Below are 19,896 nucleotides of genomic sequence, written 5' to 3' on the forward strand. Positions count from 1 at the left end.
AAACTGCCATTATTTTATTGTGGCATTGCAGAGACTATATTGTGATGCAGTTTATCACAATATTAATTATTAGATTCCCAGCCCTAGTGTGTGTAGCACCAGATGTGGCACAGCTGCAACTGACTGAGGCAAAGCAAGGCAAAGGTGTTACCATGGCAGCATATTGGTGAAATCTGACCATGTGACTCTGATCAGTGAACCTGATTTTGCTTTCTCTCTCTTTTTTTTTTTCCTTTTTTTTTTCAGCGGTGGTTGAATCAACGTCATCCTGAACCTTCTTTAGACATTGGAAGCATGGAACAACGCTGGATGATGGACTGGTTCTGAATTTGTCGATATTTTTTTTCCGTTCTGTTTTGTTATTTTTCGGTTTTAATAAATCAAAGGGGGAAAAAGTGTCAGCTGTCTTTTTTTGTTTTTTTTATTAAAAAGCTGCATCGATATCGTGCGGCATGCGTATGTCCTTTTCCTATTTGTTTGTTTACTCTGTTTTAATACCCATAGTCCACAGAAGAGGTCTGTCTGTGCTGATGGTCACAGGTTTTCTCTCATCTTTGGCGTCCAGCTCTTCATATGTATTCGATGTGCTGACGAGCTTCCCGAACTCCAGCACCTGGTTATCTGTAAAAAAAAAATAAATAAATTATATATTAGTTCTGGGCAACGAATAAAATTTTTAATCATGATTAATCGCATGATTTCCCCGCGATTAATCACATTGTTATACACAAATTGAACAGGTAGCCCATCCATCCATCCATCAGCCATCTGGAACAAGTTTAAAATGAAAATGTCCATGTAAAAGTTCGGTGCCTTTCTCCATGTTTGTTTATCTGCCAGTTCTTTTCTTTTCCGGTTCCCGTGAGCGCCACAGCAGTCTTACGGTCGCCCCAAATGGCCTCATTGGTTGAGACGAGTGATGACATTCATCCCAAGCCAATACGGATCAAGATGCTACCCCTCCCGTCACCCATGGTTTGTCTGTATGTGTATTCAGAGCCAGTGAGCAACAGACTTTTGAAATAAAAAAATAAAAACTGTGTTAATGCATGATAAGTTTGTCTACGTTAATTAATGAGTTAATGCGATAACGCTTTTATTTATATATATATATATATATATATATATATATATATATATATATATATATATATATATATATATATATATATATATATATATATATATATATATATATAGTGTGTATAGATAGATATATATAGTGTGTATAGATAGATATATATAGTGTGTATAGATAGATAGATATTGCAAAAAATTTTTATCATGGTCTGGAGAAAACAGCAGCATAGGCACTTTAGTGTTTAAATGCATTTCTTTGGATGATGTTCTTAATAATCTATACATATTAAAGGGGAAACATTTAGAATATCTGTGTTAGTGCTTACTGAAGAATTTCTCAAAAAGTAAGGATGGGAAAACTCACAGAGCAGTTCTCTAATCTTGGTGTTTAAATTCCTTGGATCCCCCCCCAACACCAAGAGCTAAACGTCACTGGCTCTAAATGCATCCACAAGTGCATTTATCCACAATTTATTTAATTAATTATGACAACTCGCCCATCAGAAACTTCTCAATGTCATTATACCAATTCTCCAGAAACGTCCAAGCTGGGAGATACGATTCCAAGAGAGACTCTGCTTGGTGTATGTATCTCATTTGACCTACTGGAATTCTGATATAAAGAATTCTGGCTCTTGTCAATGGCTTTAAATAGATCGCTAATTGACTTGCCAACAGAAATGTATGGTAACACGAAATGTGTTGAAAGCATGTGTGAAAATGCTGGAAGGTGAAAGAGTAAGAGGTGAGGAAAAGAGCTAGCAGAAGTGCAGTGGAGCTTGTGCTCGATTCAACACTCCATAAAACACAGGCTTCGTGACATGAGTGACACACGTGACATATTGAATTGAGAAAACATTCGTCTCATAGCCTAATCATTCAACTAAAGGACTAAACAGTTTAGGTTAAAAGTCTCTGGTTAAAACATTCCCCAAGACTTTATCATCTCTAAATGTTTTTTTTCTCATCACTCTCTTTAGTGACAGCCTATATGATTTGGCCTTGACGTTTCACAGACGTAAAACAGCCTCGTCGTCTCGCTCCTGCTTACGTCAGTGAGATGTTAAATCGCTAGACGCCATTGTGAACATTTACTAAACGACTTCTTAATGCACCACCTATGTCCTCTATGTTGCTTTCTCTTGCGCTGTCGTCTCACACAATGAGCTTTTCACATTTCAAACCTCTGACAGGGATCTTCACCAGAACAGCTGAAGTGTTCTCTCTGTATTACTCAGAAATGAATGTGGAGCATCTGAAGGCAAAGTGGCTGATACTGCAGATGCCTTTATCTTTCCACCTGAATGGAATGTTATAAAGTTCAAACTCATGTGTAATGTGCTTTTAGCCTGGATGTCAACAACAATTTATTTTTATTTTATTTTATTTTTTTTAAAAAGAAAAAGTGCTATGTAAAAACTGGGGAAGACATTTTAATCTTCAGTGATACAAGGAGAAGTCCTGTGGTAGTTCTGTCCTAGCATTGATACTTATGTCTCTAGACTTTTGAAAGGTGCTATAATTATAATGGGTTCTACCTGTACCCTGATTTGACAGTTTATTTTGCATTTATTTTAAAACATACACCGATCAGGCATAATATTATGACCCCCTGCCTAATATTGTGTTGGTCCCCCGTTAGCTGCCAAAACAGCCCTGACCCGACCAGGCTTAGACACTGATTATCTCCTCATCATGGCACCTGTTAGTGGGTGGGATATATTACGCAGCAAGTGTCCTCAAAGTTGATGTGTTAGAAGCAGGAAAAATGGGCAAGCGTAAGGATTTGAGCGAGTTTGACAAGGACCAAATTGTGATGGCTAGACCACTGGATCAGAGCATCTCTAAAACTGCAGCTCTTGTGGGGTGTTCCCGGTCTGCAGTGGTCAGTATCTATCAAAAGTGGTCCAAGGAAGCAACAGTGGTGAACCGGTGACAGGGTCATGGGCGACCAAGGCTCATTGTTGCACATGGGGAGTGAAGGCTGGCCCGTGTGATCCAATCCAACAGACGAGCTACTGTTGCTCAAATTTCTGAAGAAGTTAATGCTGGTTCTGATAGAAAGGTGTCAGAATACACAGTGCATCACGGTTTGTTGTGTATGGGCCTGCATAGCCACCAGTCAGGGTGCCCATGCTGACCCTTGTGCACCGTTGAAAGTGCCAACAATGGTAACATGAGCATCATAACTGGACCACGGAGCAATGAAAGAAGGTGGCCTGGTCTGATGAATCACGTGGATGGCCAGGTGCATGTGCGTCTCTTATCTGGGGAACACATGGCACCAGGATGCACTATGAGAAGAAGGCAAGCCGGTGGAAGCAGTGTCATGCTTTAGACAATTTTCTGCTGGGAAACCTCGGGTCCTGCCATCCATGCGGTGTTACTTTGACATGCACCACCTACCTAAGCACTGTTGCAGACCATGTACACTCTTTCATGGAAACTGTATTCCCTGATGGCTGTGGCCTCTTTCAGCAGGATAATGCACCGTGCCACAAAGCAAAAATGGCTCAGGAATGGTTTGATGACCACAACAATGAGTTTGAGGTGTGCTCCAAATTCCCCAGATCTCAATCCAATCATGCATCTGTGGGATGTGCTGGACAAATATGTCTGATCCATGGAGGCCCCACCTCGCAATTTACAGGACTTAAAGGATCTGCTGCTAACACCTTGGTGCCAGATATTTCAGGGATCAAGTGGAGTCCATGCCTTCTTGGGTCAGCGCCGTTTTGGCAGCAAAGGGGGACCAGCACAGTATTAGGCAAGTGGTCATAATGTTATGCCTGATCGGTGTATTATTAGATCTACATTTAAAAGCTCAATCAAGAAATTCGAAACTGTTCTGTTTTCAAGTAAACAAATGGTTGCCTTGAGAGCAAAAATATAAATTCCCTACAAGTAAACAAAGTGCAGATCTGTTATTGTCGTGTTTTTTCCCCCTACTTTTCCTGTGTGGGATTTTGTAAGAGGATCAGAGGACGTTGATTTGCCTCCTGCACACGATTGAGTCACAGGACCGACCTCCGCAATGTTTTTTTTTTTTTGTGTGTGTGTGTGTGTGTGTAAGCATTTGGAGAGATTATTCCAGGATATCAGAGGATCAGAAGTTAGAAATAATACGTGTGTAAGAGGAGTACTGTCATAATTCAGTGCTAAGTACCATACAGATTGCATAAATAACTCTGCATGTTTTATAGCCTGTAAATGTGTTCTCAATCATTTTTTGTACCCTGTGTAATGACAAGTTACGTTTAAAAAGTAAAAAAAAAATCCTAAAGATTTTTCAATCTTTCAGATCCTGAAAGACAAAGTTAGGGAGGCCAGATTAAGATAGTTTGGACATGTTCAGAGGAGGGAGAGTGAGTATATTGGTAGGAGAATGTTGGACATGGAGCTGCCGGGCAGGAGGCAAAGAGGAAGGACAAAGAGGAGGTATATGGATGGAATAAATGAGGATATGAAGCTAGTGGGTGTAAGTGTTGAGGATGCAGAAGATAGGGATAGGTGGAGAGAGATGATTCGCTGTAGCCACCACTGAACGGAAAAGCCGAAAGAAGAAGAAGAAGATCCTGAAAGATTAATCAATAAAATATTAGTAATAGCGCTGTAGTCTAAGAGGAATAAAATGATCAAATCAAGAAAGTGTGTGTGAGTGTGTACGGTGTGTTAAACACTCACCCAGGTTCCATTTGAGCCCTGAGGTGCTAGTGACGCAGGAGCCACCCACTGGAATCAAACCGCACCACTCAGCCTCCAAACCTGTGTTCACATACAGGCAGTGCTTCTTGCCCTGAGAAACACACACACACAAGTGAGGGGGATCTCTACTGCTTCAGCTATACTTTAACCAGCTGTGGTCCAGCAGGTCCAGAGCCCAGCACAGTTTAATGCTTAGACACACACTAAATTCAACTCATCAGCTCACTGTTCAGTGATGTGTTGAAGAAGAAAACACACACACACACACAGTGCAGCACTGATCCCATACTCAAGCTACAACACACACTAACGTTTAGCCAAGTCAAACTTCTCCTGACTAATAGTTAATGTACTACTTTTGGAAACCGTTAGTCTCATCACACATTAACTCACTGACATCATTACACAATAGCAAACGTCAAGTTAAGGCAAAAGAATACATAAACCATATAATCAGCAGTAATTCTTCCACCCACTACAGCAGGCTGTCCAACATGCACACAAAGACCCTGAGAAACTGTCAAGATATCCTCTGGCTTAACTATAATTAACACCTTTTATACAAAACTGCAAAGATGATTCATCCTTTTCTGTGAACTGATAAATAAGTGGGAAAGAAAAAGAAAAACAAGGCATGCTAATATAAATTATAAATATAAACTACAGGTGATTTCAATTTCAACAAGAAACTATTATGGAAAGTTGTTTTTATGATCAATCCTCAGATTGGATAGATTTTGTACTATTGTACTATTCGTCCAATTAAAATACTTTCTGGGACGTACACTATATTGCCAAAAGTTTCAGGACGCCTGCCTTTACATGCACATGAATGTAATATGGAGTTGACCCGCCCTTTGCAGCTATGACAGCTTCAACTCTTCTGGGAAGGCTTTCCACAAGGTTTAGGAGTGTGTTTATGGGAATTTTTTGACCATTCCACTAGAAGTGCATTTGTGAGGTCAGACACTGATGCTGGACGAGAAGGTCTGGCTCGCAGTCTCCGCTCTAATTCATCCCAAAGGTGTTCTATCAGGTTGAGGTCAGGCCAGTCAAGTTCCTCCACACCAAACTCACTCATCCTTGTCTTTATGAATCTTGCTTTGGTCACTGGTGTGCAGTCATGTTGGAACAGGAAGGGGTCATCCCCAAACTGTTGGCAGCATGAAATTGCCCAAAATGTCTTGGTATGCTGAAGCATTAAGAGTTCCTTTCACTGGAACTAAGGGGCCGAGCCCAACCCCTGAAAAACAACATCTGAATTCAATGATTTGGAATGGTGTCCCAAAACTTTTGCCAATATCGTGTACATGTCCCGCCCCTAAGGGTGTGCATAGCTGCACATTATTTAATATTTCAGCTACCCCTTGGCCGAGGAAATAATCACTTGTATTTGATCTTTTTGTATAATATGGAATTTGGCAAATTGGTGGTTATAGTATGACAGGCATTTTTCCAAAGATATTGCATGATCTTCTGATGATGGCTCTAGAGATCCGGTATATCTCAAAAAGTGCTCTCAAAACATTTTTTCTCCATTTTATCCAGATCACTAAGCTACAAGCATGTTACAAAGACCAAAGAAGCGATTACCTCTCGTAGAAGACAGGCCAGAGAGGAACCCTGGATGACCACCACGGGGATCTCTGACATCTTCTGCATGTGAAAAAGCGTCTCCACTGTAGCCATGATCTGATCGAATCGGCCACCTAAGCCTCCCAGCGTGACGATGGTGTCCACCTGTCAAAAAGAAAAGCCAAAGGGTCACTAATGAATGCTTTCTTGTCGATGCTGAACTCCTGTCCTATAGCGCATTAAGCACTGATGCCCTTTTTATTCCAAAGTGCCCTGTGTGTGTGTGATTGTGAGGTGGGGAAAGGAAAATGATCAGCTTGGCAGAAGCGCTGTGATTATTTCATCCAAGCTGGCCCTTGTGACGGATGCTCTTGTGTTCCAATCTCTCTAAAAGCTTATCCCCAGAGCGAACTATTATGAGACCCTGACACATAAATTGTACGCATTACAGTGGTGGGGTAATTACAGTGACATTTAGGGAAATGACTCCAAATCTGAATTACAAATTGTGATGTGAGGCCTCTGGGTTTCGCCGCAACTGATTTTCTTCCTGACCTTCTTCAATGACTGCAACAAATCCAACCTGAGCAGGCAGGGAAAATGAAGAGGCTTCTAAATACAAAAATGCTGCACTTTGGTAAATAGAAATGTAGACACATTTTGCACATGATAGAATGGAAAAGGACCTTCAGGAATAGTTGAATTTAGTTGAATAGACAGATATCAACAGAAATGAACATGACAGGTTGTCTATAGAAGGTTTCTGCTACATCTGGCTCATCCTTTGGCCATTCTTGTCATCTCATTTGAATCACATGTCCTCCACTCTAGAGCCACAGTTATGCAAGTAGCTATCCACTGCACTTCCTTTGATTCCTGGCCACTCCAAAACCACCCATCCTTCCAAACTAATGGAGGCTATGTATCACAAAAAGATTTTAAACATCCCAATGGCATACAATGCCAGAAAAGGGATGGCTGATACAGCTCTGTGTTGAGGGTGAGATTTATTTAAGATACTGAAACCGCACTCTTTTCAGGTTCTGCGACGTACTTCAATACATATGGGCTCCAATCTTGTAGGTTAACTGACTGTGCTATTTGTGGTCCAGCGGCAGGATCCTGTGCTCTCACCACTGTGGATTGAGTTTGATTCCCAGACAGAGAACCGACCCGGTCAACGCTCAGTGCCGGACATGTTCTGCACCATTAAAACCAGTTTTGAGTAGTTCTCCCAGTAATCTTTTGCTATTACACAGAATGGAAATATACCCAATAGTTTGCACAGAGTAAAAAAACTCCACTCTCTTTAAATGAATAATAAGGCAGTAATAAGCCAATGCACCAACTCATCCATCTTCACAATGCAAAACATAAATGACAATCTTTGCATCTGACTCTTACAAAAACACCTCATTACAGAAAGCTTAATCATTTCTGGTGTATACCGACACAACACAGAAATCCATTTATTATGATGTGTAATTAGCCTGTGTGTGTGTGTGTGTACCTTACACCATACTAGATCCTTATAATTAGTTGTTACTATAGCAAAAACTCTTCTAAGAGCATCCCAAGAAACTCCAGCAAGGTGAGATAAATATTTAAAAAAATAGCAGTAATAAGAAAGCACTTAATGAAAATGAATATTTGTTCTGGGCCTCACTCTGTGCAAGGAAAGTTTTAAAAAATAAATAAACAGAGAAAGTTACACAAGTGTATGTGTGTGCATATGTTTAAGGTATGATACACTAGGGAAACACCAGAAGGAGAGTGTGATGGTCAGCAGGTTGACATCTTTTATACAAGCTGTCAAAATCCAGAACCACACACACACCTTGACAGTGTGAGCAGTCTGTGAATTTACATTAATGTTAATCTGACAGCTCAGACACACAGAGGTATGAAGAAAGCCCACCTTTTATCTCCCCATGTATCAAATCACGTTTATTTCATGTTGCTGAAATAATCTCTCTGATGTTGTGCAGCATGGAAGGCTGTATTAGATGCTGAACGATGCAGACTGACTCTATACCTTTTTTTTCCCTCAGCATGCAGTCGGGATGAAGACGAAGCTGCTTGCAGCCTGGTGAGATTTTGAAAGTGTGTGTGGAGGACTGTGGATGGAGAGGCTCAGCGAGATGAGGGGGAGACGTACCTGCACTTGTCGCTCCTTGATCTCCTCCAGCATGAGGGCCAAGCACTTAGTGAAGTCTGTTAGATCCTGATCAGTGGTTAAAATCAGCCTGCACTTCTGAGACACCACAAGATTTAAAGAAGAGAGACAGAGAGAGAGAGAGAGAGAGAGGCAAATCATTGAGGGTAGTGTGTAACAATTCATTAACTTCATTAAAAATTCACTGAAATCAGTTGAATCCAAAACTCTCTTACTTTTCGGTGGTGTTTCTATCTAAACATCTGGGTTACTGAACATTTCAAAGTTTATAAAGTACAAATCGTGATCAGTGTGGTTTTTACGCTCGGTGTATAAATGACATCTCTCGTTTCAGGCTCTTCTACATGTCGGGAAGAACCGCGGGGAACATTGAGTCACGCCGTTCTCTGTTCTGCCTGAATAGATGCCTCTACATGTGCCGATCCAGGTGACCGCTCAATCGCAGCAGGGATTACAAAACCCTGTTTCTGACATTCAGGAGAGGAGAGCCTTTGCACGCCTATTATTCCAACAAATGCTTTAAGCATTGTGCCAGTGGCAAAGGTGATGTGTTTCCTTGGAACTGAAGCTTTTTGGAAAATTCCTACGATGATATTTTATGAGTGTGGGCTTTGGAAGTGAATAAAATGTCAGCTTGCACTGTGAAAGCAAAATTTCTAATCAGTGCAGTGGGACTAGGACAGGATAAAAAATATATATACAGTGCATCCAGTACATTTATACGATTGATTCATGACAGAGATTATATAAAAGAAAACAGTGCGTCCATTAGAATTATACAACAAACAACGTGCATTCAGGAAAATTAACAGAATTAATAGAAATGAGACAAAACAGCGCATGTATTACAATTATATAACAGAAATTAAACAGAAATCAATTACAATTTTATAAATAATAATAAAATCATATATGTTGTTATAACAGTGAATGTTATTCAGTGCAATTCTAAAAATACTATAAATTACATCAATGAAGAATGAGTGTGTGTGTGTGTGTGTGTGATAAAATACCTTTTCTGAGTAGAAATTCTTGACCGCAGGTGAAATTGAATCAAAGTCTCCGCTTATATAATCTGGTATAAAACTGGTATGGGGATAAGAACAAGAGAAGACTTTTAAAACAATCGAAACTTTAGACCATCATTTTTATATTTTTGATCTGAATGCAGATTAAGACATAACAGGCAGGTGCAGTGGTGGGCCGTCAGGGCCAGCAAGGCCTTCTCTGCTGGCCTAAACAGCAGTGATCTGAATCACTGACTTGCATTTTAATATACTTAATATATTTTTTCCAAGAATGTGTATTAAATTATTCCCAATAGTCTATTCTCTACATTTCATAGCTTTTCTCTCAGTTGCGCTGCTTCCAGTAGTGTATCTTTATGATAAGAGTATTTATCCAATCATATTTCAGCCAGTGGCTGACATCATGTGTTGCCAGGGTGAAAGAAATCTGCCTTAAGGCCTTCAGAATCAATAGTGCAGGCGCCTGGAGCTTAAAATAAGTGGCAATGAAATTGTTACATTAACCAATCAGATTTCGAGTTGGCGTCACTGGGGCCATCTAGCAGGCGTACGATTACGTCAGCAATTTCCCATCCTTTGATTGGATAATTGGAGTAGTCAGAGGGAGCAAACCGCACAAACTAAATAAAATATATATATTTTAACTCACAATGGCTGACAGAGGAAAAGAAGTCGATTTGGTCGCAGACATCCTTACAAATGCATTTTCAAGCAGTCTGTAATAAAATGGACTATTCCTTGTGAGGTGTGAAATACTGTAGCCTAATTTCTTTTTTACTTTGCTATTTAACGGTTGATTAGTATCTATTGCCATGGCATCATAATGATGGTATAGAGGTGGATTAATTCAGGAAGGACACCGGTGAAGGCCTAGGTGTGAAATGCACGGCCCGCCGCTGGGCAGGTGATTACCTGGCAATCACTTAGGCTCAGATGTAAACAGTTTCATAACAGCAGCGCTGATTAAGATCAAGATCGAGAGTGCATCGAGAATGGACCACTGAATCAATTCTGCTCTATTACATATACTTAATACACATGGATACTGTATTTCAACTTCATATCTCTGTGTGTAACCGGTCATTTCCCTGGCTGTATGTCTGTAGATCTGTATTCTCAACATCATGTAACCCATCCCAAATATTTACAACCCAGCACAGGGTCAGATTTGATCTGAAATGCATCGGTGACAAATCTTATCAGTACACAGAGAATGTGTTTTATCTAGCTTCAAATCCTATCCTATATGCCCTAATAACAGACTGATTTATTTTAAATAAATAAGCTCTATTTCATCTTGTAAATCACTCTGATTTCCCTCCAGGTCTCTTCCACTGATCCGGAATGGTATTGTTAGATAGCTGTAGAAAGAAAAAAAACCCTGGCTCTGTGTATCGCCCATGAGAATCCATAAATAAGCTCCAGCCCAGAAAAGTCAGCAGCCACTTTAAAGTGGAGTCAACAGAGACCTTTCTTCCTGACATCTCCCGTACACATGAAACATTTTGGCGACAAAACTCCAATTGGAATCCGAACATACCTTTCTCCCATTCAAATTAAAGTGTCACTTAAAGTGATAAGAGTAATGGGAAAGCTTGGGCCGCTGTAAATAAGCTCCACTTTGACTGGCGCAGCCCAAATTACGATTACAGAATGCAGCCAGTGCAAGAGTTTGGGACTGAAATCAGCTCGAGACCGAAACACCTGTCGTGTCTCATGCAGTTTGTTACAGAACAAAGAGAGAAGATTAGAGACTTCAGCCTGCTCATTGTTTTTTTGTTAGACGCAGACAGAAAGCTGAAGGACGCTGACTTTCCACAAAACTGCTTTCGAGCTCCACTTGAATTGTAATGTAAGGATTGTTTTGTTTGTTTTGACCTTAAATGGGGGTAGTTAAAGGAAACTTTTTGAACAAGCTACCAAAACAACATTAGCCTTTATTCAGGAGACAAAAAATAAATTAATTTTGCTTGAGTTAGGAGAAAAAACATCTGTAGTCGAGTTTTATACTCCAGGTTATTCAGAGAGGTGGGCAAATTAGTAGCTGTGTGACTTGGACAAGCGGAGATCATTTCAGGAATCTTCAACAGATTCCAGCTATTGGGATATAATTGTCAGACGATTGAAAAGTATGTAAGTTCCTAATCTGAACATCTGGGTCTGTTACAGACAAGCTCCTAATCTGAACATCTGGGTCTGTTACAGACAAGCTCCTAATCTGAACATCTGGGTTTGTTATGGACAAGCTCCTAATCTGAACATCTGGGTCTGTTACAGACAAGCTCCTAATCTGAACATCTGGGTCTGTTACAGACAAACTCCTAATCTGAACATCTGGGTCTGTTACAGACAAGCTCCTAATCTGAACATCTGGGTCTGTTACAGACAAGCTCCTAATCTGAACATCTGGGTCTGTTACAGACAAGCTCCTAATCTGAACATCTGGGTCTGTTACAGACAAACTCCTAATCTGAACATCTGGGTCTGTTACAGACAAGCTCCTAATCTGAACATCTGGGTCTGTTACAGACAAGCTCCTAATCTGAACATCTGGGTTTGTTACAGACAAGCTCCTAATCTGAACATCTGGGTCTGTTACAGACAAGGTCCTAATCTGAACATCTGGTTTAGTTATGGACAAGGTCCTAATCTGAACATCTGGGTTTGTTATGGACAAGCTCCTAATCTGAACATCTGGGTTTGTTATGGACAAGATCCTAATTGGAACATCTGGGTCTGTTATAGACAAGCTCCTAATCAGAACATCTGTCTCAGTTACAAACAAATTCCTAAACTGAACATCCGGCTCAGTTACAGACAAGCTCCTAATTGGAACATCTGGGTCTGTTATGGACAAGCTCCTAATCAGAACATCTGGGTCTGTTACATACAAGCTCCTAATCTGAACATCTGGCTGTGTTACAGACAAGCTCCTAATTAGAACATCTGGCTCTGTTATGGACAAACTACTGAACTGAACACCTGGCTCAGTTACAGACAAGATCCTAATCTGAACATCTGGCTCTGTAACAGACAAGCTCCTAATCTGAACATCTGGGTCTGTAATAGACAAGCTCCTAATCTGAACATCTGTCTCAGTTACAGACAAATTTCTAAACTGAACATCTGGCTCAGTTACAGACAAGCTCCTAATCTGAACATCTGGCTCTGTTACAGACAACTTCCTTATCTGAACATCTGGCTCTGTAACAGACAAGCTCCTAATCTGAGCATCTGGCTCTGTTACGGGCAAACTTTTAATCTGAAAACCTGGCTCCGTTATGGACAAACTCCTAAACGGAACATATGGCTCTGTTATGGACAAACTCTTAAACTGAACATCTGGCTTAGATATACAACAACATACCGGTTCATATTTTAGTTCCCATTGTGCAGTATTTCAGTTCCAGCTGCTGTCTTCAGTTAATCAACTTAAAGAGAGCTCAAAAGCCTGTACTTAAGGACCCTCTTAACTCTGTACAGAAGGAATCTGGAGATACTAGAGATACAAAGGCAGATTTATTTATCTGCCTGCAGTAATACAGTGTTCACAGCTCCTGTTCCAGTTATAATCATGTGCCTGAAGCTAATCAAAAGTCACTGCGTTAATTACATTCACAGATACTAACAGGTCCCAGTTTAGTCCATGACCTTGTACTGTTAATGGAACTCCATCCTACATGCCGAATTCTCACATAAAGTCTAAATAGCGAATAAGCCCCTTCTGAATACAATCTTGGAACGAAATCATCAATAAACACACAGAACGCCGCTCTCAGTACGGTCCTAATCATTACAGCTGCAGAGAGGTCACCAAGTACTGAGTAATACCTTTACAACTTTCTGATGAATAAAACAAATCAACAAGGGCAAAAATGAGGAGCGAGCGGCCTGATTTACAAGCACAATCAGCCGTGCACCGGGCGTTCAAGAGACCTGGCTGATCTCGCCTGTTTTTGATTACGCTTTCCTTGAGAAAGGGCAATTTAGCCACGAGTCATTTAAAAAAAAAAAAAACTTTGTTCTTCTTTCAACCACCACATCCAAAACTCACAGGAGCTTTTGTTTATTCTTCAGACCAATACAATCACATCAAATTCGATCGCAGTCTGACTAGTTCCTTTTGACAGCGGTGACTGCATATATTAAATGTGAAGAAAAGAGATGACGGCATGGTTGTGACAGCTCCTAGGAACTTCTTCTGATGACAGGAGCATCACTGGATTACATCTTTGACAGGTACAAGTGACTTGATGGATGGTGGAGGACCACACAGTGAAAAGCGTATTTTTTCCTCTGAGGCATCTTTATTAACAAACCGAATGGTATAAAGAATGCTAATCTGTTTAACAGATCATTAAGCCCCTTGTGTATTGAGCTCATGTTGTTTTAGTTCTGTCTTTAATGTTTTCTAATTCAAAAACAGATTCTACAGACATTTTTTTTTAGTTTGTGTTAAGTGACATGACCTAAGCCTCCCGGTGGTCCAGCGGCAGGATCCCACGCTCTCGTTGCTGCGGCCCGGGTTCAATTCCCGGGCAGGGTGCTAACCCAGCCACTGAAGAGTTAACTCTCAGTGCCGGTCCCAGGCCCAGGTTAAATGGGAGGGTTGCGTCAGGAAGGGCATCCGTTGTAAATCCTGTACCAAATCGAAACATGCGGATCCGCTGTGGCGACCCCAAATAGGGAGCAGCCGAAACACCAACATGTTAAGTGACACGACCTCTTTATCTTGTTGATTGTCATATTTTGCTCTGACTGGCAGATTTTGAGCATCAACCAATCAAATGTCAAGCTGAAAATTTACTTTCATGGTTAAATTTCATGGTGGGCCTTCCTAAAGTCAGGGTGAATGAGTATAGAGTTGAAATTATAAATTAATCGTCACCTGCTGACCAATCAGAATTGAGAATTCACCTGCATTGGAATAAAAACTTTAAACAAAACTCAGAAGTGCCTTATTAAGCGTTCAAACTTTTAATATAGACTCATTCCTTTTCAGAGAGCTGGCTTATGTCTGATCAAATGAAGGAACTAACAAAAGGCACTTGAGAAGTAGTGCCAATTAAAAAGCTGTCTATAAATGATTTTAACACATCAATAAACGTAGAGTACAAGTTAAACGCTGTATTAAAACCACTCAGCCTTGACGTTCTTCATCTTTAAAGTGCTTTAAACTCTGAAAGCATCTGTATAATCTGAAGAGTAGAGAAAGTGAAGTTGCTCTTCTTACCTTTCCCTTCGGCCCTCTGTCACTTGGTATAGATGGTTGGCGCCGCCGTCTGCGCATGCTCGGATCACAGCTGGAAAAACACGTATCACATATCAGCTCATTTAAGTTTCGGCTACCTTGACATCTACCAGAGGGCAAAAAGTCCAGTATACTTGCCCAGAGATGAGAGACAGTGTTATCGGAATGAGAAATGAATAGCTATGTGGAAACTCACAATAAGTGAAGAGAAAATAAATGTTTGCTTGTTCATTTCCCTTGACTAGCTAACTAGCTGGAAATATGTTATTAAATTCTGTTAGCTTTAGCCATGTCAGTTAGGCCACTAAATCACAGCACCGGGTTGGTACACTGGAGCTTCGATTTCATTTCAAATACCATTTGTCAACCCCTGTAAATAAATTCTATCATCCCAGTGAAGCGCTTACTCCGTGTCTCTTTAGCGCCGTTATGCAGGAATGTGTTTTATGTGGTCACCCTAGTGGCAGATTGTGCTTCCTCTAATTTACCACACACTGGCAGTGAAAATAAAACCTGGCCCGTTGCCCTTTTAATCATCAGAGGCCAAGAAGACAAAGAGCAAACTAAAGGTATGATCAAGGCTAGTTATTCATTAAATACTGACAAGAGGCAGTGCGAGAGTTCAGAGAGGTGCCTGGGGTGGATTTTACAACAAAGACAGTCTAAAATGTATTCTGAACTAGACCTGCCTCTGTATATTGCATGAGTTGGATGTGTTGTCTTTCTAACCACTATGATATTGCCTGGGTTAGGAGAAAAAAAAAAATGTTCAGTATATTAAAAACTCTCACTATATCTTTAATAAGTAGTGGTTGTAAAGGTACAATTATGTAGCATGAATTATAATATAAATATAATAAATGTAAAAACTGTGCGCCCCTTTCGTGTTACTACCCCAGCAGAAAGAAAATCATTTTATTTCTGTAAGTGTAAATATGCTGTATAGAACAGCCATGATAGTCTGCGTAACATGATACATGGAATACATAGTTTTCCCTGGAGGTCTCCCATAATGCCCCAGCAAGGGGCTGAAAATCAAAATGCTATGGCTTAATCCACGTTCTCAATCAGGATATTATGTTCTTTCCATGGTCGCACGATCACAAGCAATCTCAGTACCTGTTCCACTTTGTTGGAGAGAGAGCGAGAGGTTATAGATACATACAAACATACGCTTCTATGTCCTTAAACTGTAGACTAGGCATCCACCTGTCTTAATGTAAAGCACTATTTCCCCCCAGACAAGCAGTGAGAAGAGACACTGCTCTCGGCGTGAGTCACAGAGAACGACTCTACTTTGATCGCTGGCTCCCTGGGAGCAGACAGAGGTAGTGATGAATCCTCACAGGACTTAATTTCTCTGCTCCCTTCAATACAGCCATCTGGAGAACTGCTCTCTGCTCCCAGTGTCACAGACCCATCACACCTGCCTGCACTTCCACAGAGGAGTCCTCGCTAAAGCTATTCTGAGAGTCGGCTTTTTATAAAGAAAAGTTGAACTTCAGTGATAACCGGTGAAGCAACGTTAATAAGAAGTAATAAGTAAGGATATGGGTCAGTCTTAAAACCAGGACATTGATGTTTTGTTCCTGTTACACCACAGAAATTCTTCCAACACTAGCAAATCATTATATATTAAAGATTGACACCTGACACTCTTCATCCATTAACAGCTAATTTCATAAAGCTAGTTCCTGTTATCACTTACAGCTTAAAAGGCTATTAAAAACGGCTCTCTTTTTTCCATTAATAATGAATAGCTAAGAAGTAGCTGATAGATGATGAATAAGTAATAGTTGATAAGCCAACCCCGAAGCCCTTCTCGTTAAAATGTGACTGCTGCTAAACCTGGAGACTCCTTCCAAAAACTCTGGGAATTCTAACATATTAGAATGAGTGCATTAATATAAACACGTGACCTGCTTTGCATCTGTCTAGGAAACGATTTAAGAACATAATTTATAACGCTGACCAAACGCTTCTCTTTCCTGAAGGAAAAAACACTAAGCGCTGACACTTCAGTGCAATAGAAATCGACTTATGGGACATTTTCATTCGGTATAAAGGAATTATTTCATGGCCACATGTCTGATATGAAATGAGTCAGTGTGAGGCGGTGTTCCCTCTGTTGTGATAACCTTACACAGAATATCAGTGGTTGAAGATTTTAGATGCTTATGAACAAGCATCTCAGGGAGCAGGAAAGGGTTTGATATCACCATTTCAATGCTGAACATGGGAAGAAATTCCAATTTTTTTGGCCTCTTAAAGAGTCAAAGAGTTAAATAAACACCTCCCAAAAGAAACTGTTTTCTCTGTTAAAGAATATGTTCATTATTAGGCTTTGTTCATGTTGGAGAATAAACAACCTTATAGGACGAGTGCATTAAAATATAAACCTTGCAGTTTGTTATAGAAAATGAATCAATGCCTTCTGGCCAATCGGATTTATTAAGATAATTAAACATAACTGTGTTATAAAGTTCAACAATCAACAAATACACAATGGATTTTCCCTGCAGACAAATAAACAATGGGGCAGCAGTAAATTGCCCAGAGTGACGTAAAGCCTGTAACTGATGGTTCATGGTTAAGATTAAGAGTGTTTATTGTGGATGCTGCACCTCTGTATCCCTAATCAGCACTGAGTGACCTTTTACAGAAATCTAGACTGCTGGCTTTGCCATTTACCAAAGGCGTTAAAAAGCCATACAAGGTGCGAATCAAATGCCAGTATCTAATTATCACAAAATCAATACCTTTATTCCAGAGAGCATGGAGGAAGTGAGGTTCCAGCGGCTGATTCAGGATAACCAGGCCGATCTTTTGGGTTCCTGTTGGGAAAGAATAGAACATGACTTGCATTTTGAGGTACAGCATTAATCCATTATCATAGAAATACAGTCCCAACAAGATTTGATGAGTTTGCGTCACAGGAATCAAGCAAACGTAGCAATATTTCGAAGGAGCTTGCAATTTTTCAAAATGGCCACCCATTAGATTTGGGACTCATTATGTGACAGCATAACAACAAACATTCAGCCAAAGCTTTATATATATATATATATGGGTACAGCACATCATAGAAAGTAATTATATATCTGCTAAATGCCTTAGATGTAAATGTAAATATGCGTCTTTACTAGTAGGATTTCCTGTGGAATGTCTGTAAGGCAAATTTCTTCTTAAAATTAGTTTACGTTAGAGCTATAACATTATAATAAACAGATTTGTTTTTAAAAACTGCTTTTATTTAAGAAGTCAGTTATGCAGCGTTTATGGAAGGAGTCTCCAGTGTCAGAATTTTTCGGTAAGTTCAGCAACATGACAAGGATGAGGAAACTGTGGGCAAGTTTCTGGGGAATAAGAGAAAACAAAACACCTTTGGTGGGAATCCGGCTGATTATTTTTCTATAACAGTCCTTCTGAAGATTATGTTATTCCTCAAAGAAATCGCAAGCTATCATGACCTTCTACTGACTCCTGTGTAATGTACTTCAGGAGGTGATTTCAGTCTCACTGTTAGGTCTGAACAGAGGTCATTACAAAAAAAAATAAAATAAATGCAATTATGTACTTTAATGAAGGTCAGACTGTGACTTTTTTGTGTGTGCAATATTTATTTAGTAATATTTACCGGTGGACAGAAGGCAGTCTAACGGAGTGAACTCTTCATCCATGTCCCTGATGTCCCTCAGCAACACTGAAAAATAAAGAACTTTTTTTTTTTAACTATAAACTTTCCTAAAACAAACCTGTATATTTAATTATGCACAAGTAAATTGTTACTACAACACCTTCCTGAGAAGTTATGTGCATAGACCAGGTTTCTGACTGAGACTGAGAGCTCGAGCTTGTGGTACAATGTGCGTGCGCGCGCGCGGCGCAGGCGAGTGCGCGTGCTTATGTGCTGAATGCATGAATGCATGAATGAGTTCCGTTAATCGACTTGTTTGTTTTTTTTTACTTCACCAGCAGGAATGTTCTTAGATTTCTTATAGCTCTTAAAACAGTCCATTATAGGGAACTACATATCCGGGTTTTAGCTGGACAAATATAATATCTCCCATTCTGATCGGATAAAACTTTTTATGCTTTCATACATGTAAAATGAGCGATTTGTTTTTTACTAAAGGACATTAATGGCTACGAAATAGCGAACATTTCCCTTTGCCTGGAGAGCGGGTGTTTATGGGACGTGTAGTTTTTTAACACAGTACGAGACACGCGGAAACGATTCAGACACAGAGCACAATTAGGAATGTGCTGCATAACTTAGACGTCGCTTTCTAACCACAATCGATGATAAATATATTTTAAAAAATAAATAGATAGATAGAAGGTGATATAAAAAGATATAAATACCTCTAACTGGATGACTTCCGGCATCTGTGTGACGTCATTAGGTCAGCCCTCCAAAGACGTAGGAGGAGTTTACAAAGCGCTGCTGCTTTCTCACAGCGCCTCTGAAAGGTGTCTCGCGCGAAGTGTCAACATTTCAGTTCGACTCTTTCTTCAGTGAGTCAAATCATTTGATTCAGCTCAACGTTAAGCTTCAAATGACTGATTTTTTCGTGATATTTTGACCACAGTCGTTGACAACTGTGTCTGTAATTATTCTGTGAAATAATGAGCGTTTTTATATTTATATTTATATTTATATTTATGATTCATGATTCAGTTGCATGATTCAGTTCATGCACACAGTCAAACACACTCTAACGAACAGTTCAGGTGTTGAAAAGAGGATTAAAATCAAAGCGTTTTACATAAACTGCTTTTTGTATTTCTTACACAAGAAAAGATGAAAGTTAAAAAGTAAGTCTCAGACAGATGTTGCGAGTCGATTCAATGAACCGACTCGTTTGTGTGAACTAATGGAGTCTACAGCACACAATTGTGCCCACTTTATTTATTATACACCTGGGAGATGCATACATCAACCATCAACAAGCTGCATATCTGACAGCAACTGGTAAATTTCAGTCTACCCCAGGCTGTGCTGGTGCAGTTCAATACTGCCATTATAGAAAGCATCCTTATGTCTGTCATCAGTATCTATTTTGGTGCAGCTTCCTACA

At 40.0% G+C, this 19,896-nt stretch overlaps 2 protein-coding genes across 3 annotated transcripts in view; one reads left to right on the forward strand and one right to left on the reverse strand.

The window, feature by feature from the left end:
- sec61g (SEC61 translocon subunit gamma) overlaps window positions 1–398 on the forward strand; it is a 5,657-nt gene extending 5,259 nt beyond the window's left edge. The window contains exon 4 of the mRNA XM_058376695.1: window positions 247–398. Within this exon, the coding sequence (XP_058232678.1) occupies window positions 247–256 (10 nt within the window). The 3' untranslated portion in view covers window positions 257–398. The remainder of the gene's footprint in view (window positions 1–246) is intronic.
- Window positions 67–19,269, reverse strand: tpk1 (thiamin pyrophosphokinase 1). Of its 2 annotated transcripts, none has more exons than XM_058376694.1 (9): window positions 19,181–19,269; window positions 18,453–18,518; window positions 17,575–17,649; window positions 14,798–14,867; window positions 9,550–9,622; window positions 8,519–8,614; window positions 6,379–6,525; window positions 4,765–4,876; window positions 67–621 (listed from the first exon to the last, which is right to left on the reverse strand). In XM_058376694.1, the coding sequence occupies exons 2-9, from the start codon at window positions 18,493–18,495 to the stop codon at window positions 482–484; spliced, it is 756 nt and encodes a 251-aa protein (XP_058232677.1). In that variant the 5' UTR covers window positions 18,496–18,518; window positions 19,181–19,269; the 3' UTR covers window positions 67–481. The 2 variants fall into 2 exon arrangements, with proteins under 2 accessions (XP_058232677.1, XP_058232676.1); XM_058376693.1 differs by lacking the exon at window positions 19,181–19,269 and adding an exon at window positions 18,613–18,736.
- Between the last annotated feature and the right edge of the window lie 627 nt (window positions 19,270–19,896).

The sequence above is a fragment of the Hemibagrus wyckioides genome, linkage group LG23, assembly GCF_019097595.1.
Source record: "Hemibagrus wyckioides isolate EC202008001 linkage group LG23, SWU_Hwy_1.0, whole genome shotgun sequence".
In the NCBI taxonomy this organism is placed as follows: Eukaryota; Metazoa; Chordata; class Actinopteri; order Siluriformes; family Bagridae; genus Hemibagrus; species Hemibagrus wyckioides.